Genomic DNA, 4,099 nt, shown 5'->3' with positions numbered 1-4,099 from the left:
TTGAAGTTTGGCAACAATAATAAGCTGATGAGGAAGAAGAATAAAAGAGAAAACAACACTACATTTTTGCTGCCTTTTTTTAGGAGTGGATGCTTCAGTTGAAAATGAAAAAAGAGAATGTAGAGAGGAGGTTATCTATCTAATTTTGCAATGAGAAAGCAATGGTAGTGATGTAATGGTACATAAAAGTTTTTAGGCTTGATCAGCTAAATATGATCCTTAATTCTACAACTACTTGATAAGGAAAATTTACAAGGCCATGCATTTTGCCTTGCTTCTGTTTTTTACTTTTTCTTCCATCATTTAGTGGCATGAACAATGATACTATTCCCTTCATATAACTGCATTGCCATGTCCTTTTTCTCCTTCTCTTTATCACCTTTAATCTCTCCACCGATTTCTTCATCAAATTTAATTGGCTTCATCTCGTTATTTTTTCCCCAAAGTACTCCATACAGTCCCAGAACAATCAAAACTGACCCTACGACCCTGAAAGTTTTCCAAAACACACATTTTGATTTAGTTAAGGATCGATGATTGCTTAAATAATGAGACTTGTCTCTCTCTATATATATATTAACTTATACTCTTAACTTACGTGCCGATGTAGATTTTCTCTTGAAGCAAAGCCCAGCTGAGAATGGCCACAATCACTAGCAATAAGGGATTGAATACAGAAACATACAAAGGACCCTTTCTTTCAATACACCATGACATTAAGCAGTATGCTAATGCAGTACACACCACTCCCTGCAATTTATTATGTAAAAGAGTTAATTACTCCATTTTTGAATATTGTATATAATGTTTTGGAATTTCCGAAAATGTAATCTTATAATAATGGATTTAACTTATATAAACTAATTCTAATGCAAATAATGTTTGCACTATTAGTGTAGTTTAACTTGTAGCACGTGAATCTGCCTTAATTATTTTCTTTAACTTATTATGAATAAGTGTCTGTAATTATCTTTTAAATGACTTCTTAGCGTATAAATTCTATTACACTGGATGACGTACCGCATAAATAGCAGAGACAGCTCTGATGCTATGGCGCAAGGACCAATCAGATAGATTATGATCAAAGCAAAAGCCGATGATCAAACACTGAAAACTGGCCATTAGACACATCAATGCTGAACTAGAATAGGGAGCTGCATAATCCATGCTTACTCTTGCCTGTGCAACAACATATCAAAATCGGCAAATTAAGTTCAATAAAGATAATAAGAGATAAACTAGATTATAAAACATGATATTAGCACACACCTGAAGGATGGACCAAACTCCCCAAGAAACAGCACTAACTATGAGGAGAAAAGGTCCTAACATGAAATTTCCATGGTTGGTACTGCTTTTGTTTTCAGTCATGTCTTGTGCATATTTCCAGTGGATGTTTGGTTGATCTATTGGAACTATAGATCCGTGGTAAAATGACAATAACATAGCACCTCCTACACATAATATGGTTCCTAGCATCTTTGCTTGCCCTGCTTTTGTCCCAAGTCCCACTCTTTCAAGTCTGCCAAACATATAAACAACGGGAGTTAATATAATTAACAATGTTATACATAATTAATTAGCAGTGTAGTTGAATATATTAAAGTAAGTTATTTATCATTTTTATCAGGTAAAGAATTAATGTTTATCATAGAAATTGCCAGTAATTAGTTTATTGGTTGTGTAAATACCTTTTACACTACAGAAAGTTATACTTTTGATCGTTTGGAGTTTTCTTATTTTTAGCTTCTTGACTTTAATAGGCATAGCTGAGATGAAAACTTTAGAGGTGATAAATAGAATCGAATGATTACCCAAAAGGGATAGCTAGAAGGAAAGTGACTGCTGGGGTTAGATTTGACAAAGCACAAGCAATAGTTGGAGTGGTATTCTTGAGGCCAACGAAGTATGTGATCTGGTTCATACTAACCCTGCAAATTATAAAATTGTGAGCTTTTGTCAGAAATTTTAAGTTCAAAGGAAAAGTTATGCATCTAGAAAAGGTTGAAGAAGAAAAATTTAAGACTGCGGACTAGCTCACCCAAAAATAGAGCACAAGAAGATCTGGAAAAGGATAGAGGGAGTCAACTTTGGCCTTGTTTTCCTGCACAAGTACGTAAAAACCCACTTCAGAGATTAAATGAGAAGATTAAAAAACTCATTCACGGTTTCGTCTAAATACTTTAATACGTAACAAAGAAAAAAGTTAGAGAAGATTAGTAGATGAGAATTCCCTTAGCGTGAAAACTTGATCATTTTACGTGAAGGTCAAATGTCATCAAATGCCAAATTTGTGTAACTATATAAGTTAGTGCTATATATAGTATAGTTATTGTTTATACTATATCACATTCCCAGCCATATGTGATTATACTTTTGCTAAATTAGTTGATCTCTTACAAGTAAACTACTACAGTTAAAATTTTTGAGTTTGCACGAGAAAGGAAGTTCTTTTATGATTTCTTCTTTTTTAAGTGTAGAAGTCATGTGGTGTGCAAGTTTATACATTTAAGAGTAGGTAAATATTTTCCAGCAAGGTATAATTTGAGGCTTCCGTAATTCTCCTATAGATCAGTCACAAAATCGTGATTTGTTTGTCCCATACTCCCATTTTTTTTCTCTTACGCAAGGACAACTTATCAGCCTGCTAAAAGTATATATTTAGTGGGATAACTAAAAGAAACTGCGGAAAAAAGACACATGCCATTTTAACAAAAATAAATAAATGATGAAATAATATTTTTTTTTTTTTAAAAAGGAAAGAAAAGAACAAGACTAAAAAGTCTAGGAGCTGCAAAGATTCGAGGCATAAGAGAAGGTGGAAATGAAGAAAAAGCAAGAAAGTGAAGCCATGACAATTTCGTGAACCCTTGCATGGTCCAAGAATTAATAAAGTAAGCAATCGATTACCCAACCACTGCATGAAAATGTCAGAGAGAATTAACCAACCAAAAAAATAAAGTGCGATGCATGCAATTAAGCTTTGAAAAAAGAGTTGAGAGAGAAAATGGAAGCCATTGGTGTGTAGAGACTGCAGGTTTTAATAAATGGTATCGCACCTTTCCAAGAAATAAGCGAAGGGTGCAATAGAAATGGTGGCAAATATTTGTCTGTAAGCTACATGAACGAAAGGGTTCATCCCTGAATCCATGGCAAGTTTTGAAATAATGTTCATGCCCGCATACCCTAACTGCACAATCACCATTGTCAAGAAAGGCAACAAGTCATGACTCGCCATTAATAATATTTTTTCCTTCTTCCTCCAAATTCACAACTTCTTGAGAACAAGAAGAATGAGAAATGGAGAAAGAAGAGAAATAGCTAGCTAGTAAAAGAAAGAAAAGGGGCTTTATAAAGAGATTAGAAATGAGAGAGAAAGAAGGGTTTTCTTTGGGTGATATTTATATAAGAAAGATCTAGACTCTAGAGGAGGGTTAATTTATTTTTGTGAAGCTCAAGAAATGACCTGTATAATGGGAAAAAGAGACTAAGGGGGAAAAAACCAAAGTACAACCGTCAATGGGAAGGGGTTTCTTGTAGGACATGGGTAGCTTATTTTCATGCATAGAACTTGCCATTAAATTCTTGCATAAGATCAAGAATATTGAGGAGATAAAGTAGCTTTCAGTTAATCTTTAGTGATTGCCAGCTTTGGCCTCTTTTGCAGAAGCTTGCAGCAACCAAATTTCTATTTACATTTTGCCATGTCAGCTTCGCCAAAAGCATTTTGTGTATGTCAGCAAAGCATGGACTTATTTGACGGTTTCATTTCAATTTAGTTTGGACTTGTCTTTAAATTGAATTTATCTTATATACACGAGGTAATGTTAAAGAAATTACGGTATAAGTATAATTTAATATGTGTAGCAAGTTAATTTGTTATTGTCTCGTCTTCAAGAATATAATCATAAGTGAATTTGTTCGGGGCGGAACTAGCCGTTTGGATATGGATTCGATTGAGCCCTATAATTTTTGTGTCCAAACCTTATATTTATCTTACAAATTATCGAATTATGCATAAATTATTCATTTAGAACCCATTAACTTAAAAAACTTAGAATTTCAAACACATAAGTAATATGAAAGGAATTTAAGTAAA

General features: G+C 33.6%; 1 protein-coding gene across 1 annotated transcript; it reads right to left on the bottom strand.

The window, feature by feature from the left end:
* Nucleotides 1–288: 288 nt before the first annotated feature.
* LOC104119652 (WAT1-related protein At1g09380-like) lies at nt 289–3,404 on the bottom strand. Its single transcript, XM_009631219.4, has 7 exons — nt 3,060–3,404; nt 2,042–2,104; nt 1,815–1,931; nt 1,270–1,522; nt 1,021–1,179; nt 599–750; nt 289–489 (listed from the first exon to the last, which is right to left on the bottom strand). Exons 1-7 carry the CDS (start codon nt 3,236–3,238, stop codon nt 300–302), a joined length of 1,113 nt encoding a protein of 370 aa, XP_009629514.1. The 5' UTR covers nt 3,239–3,404; the 3' UTR covers nt 289–299.
* Nucleotides 3,405–4,099: the final 695 nt, after the last annotated feature.

The sequence above is a fragment of the Nicotiana tomentosiformis genome, chromosome 1 (genome assembly GCF_000390325.3).
Source record: "Nicotiana tomentosiformis chromosome 1, ASM39032v3, whole genome shotgun sequence".
Taxonomy (NCBI): Eukaryota; Viridiplantae; Streptophyta; class Magnoliopsida; order Solanales; family Solanaceae; genus Nicotiana; species Nicotiana tomentosiformis.
This window is presented reverse-complemented; position numbering and strand designations above follow the sequence as displayed.

What these genes read in the sequence shown, in the direction of transcription:
- LOC104119652 (XM_009631219.4), bottom strand. Translation starts at nt 3,238, where the DNA reads ATGGCGAGTCATGACTTGTTGCCTTTCTTGACAATGGTGATTGTGCAG. An exon ending in CTTCTAGCTATCCCTTTTGG is followed by an intron (nt 1,523 to 1,814) that starts GTAATCATTCGA and finishes TATGTTTGGCAG; the next exon opens with ACTTGAAAGAGTGGGACTTG. An exon ending in CTGTCTCTGCTATTTATGCG is followed by an intron (nt 751 to 1,020) that starts GTACGTCATCCA and finishes AATAAATTGCAG; the next exon opens with GGAGTGGTGTGTACTGCATT.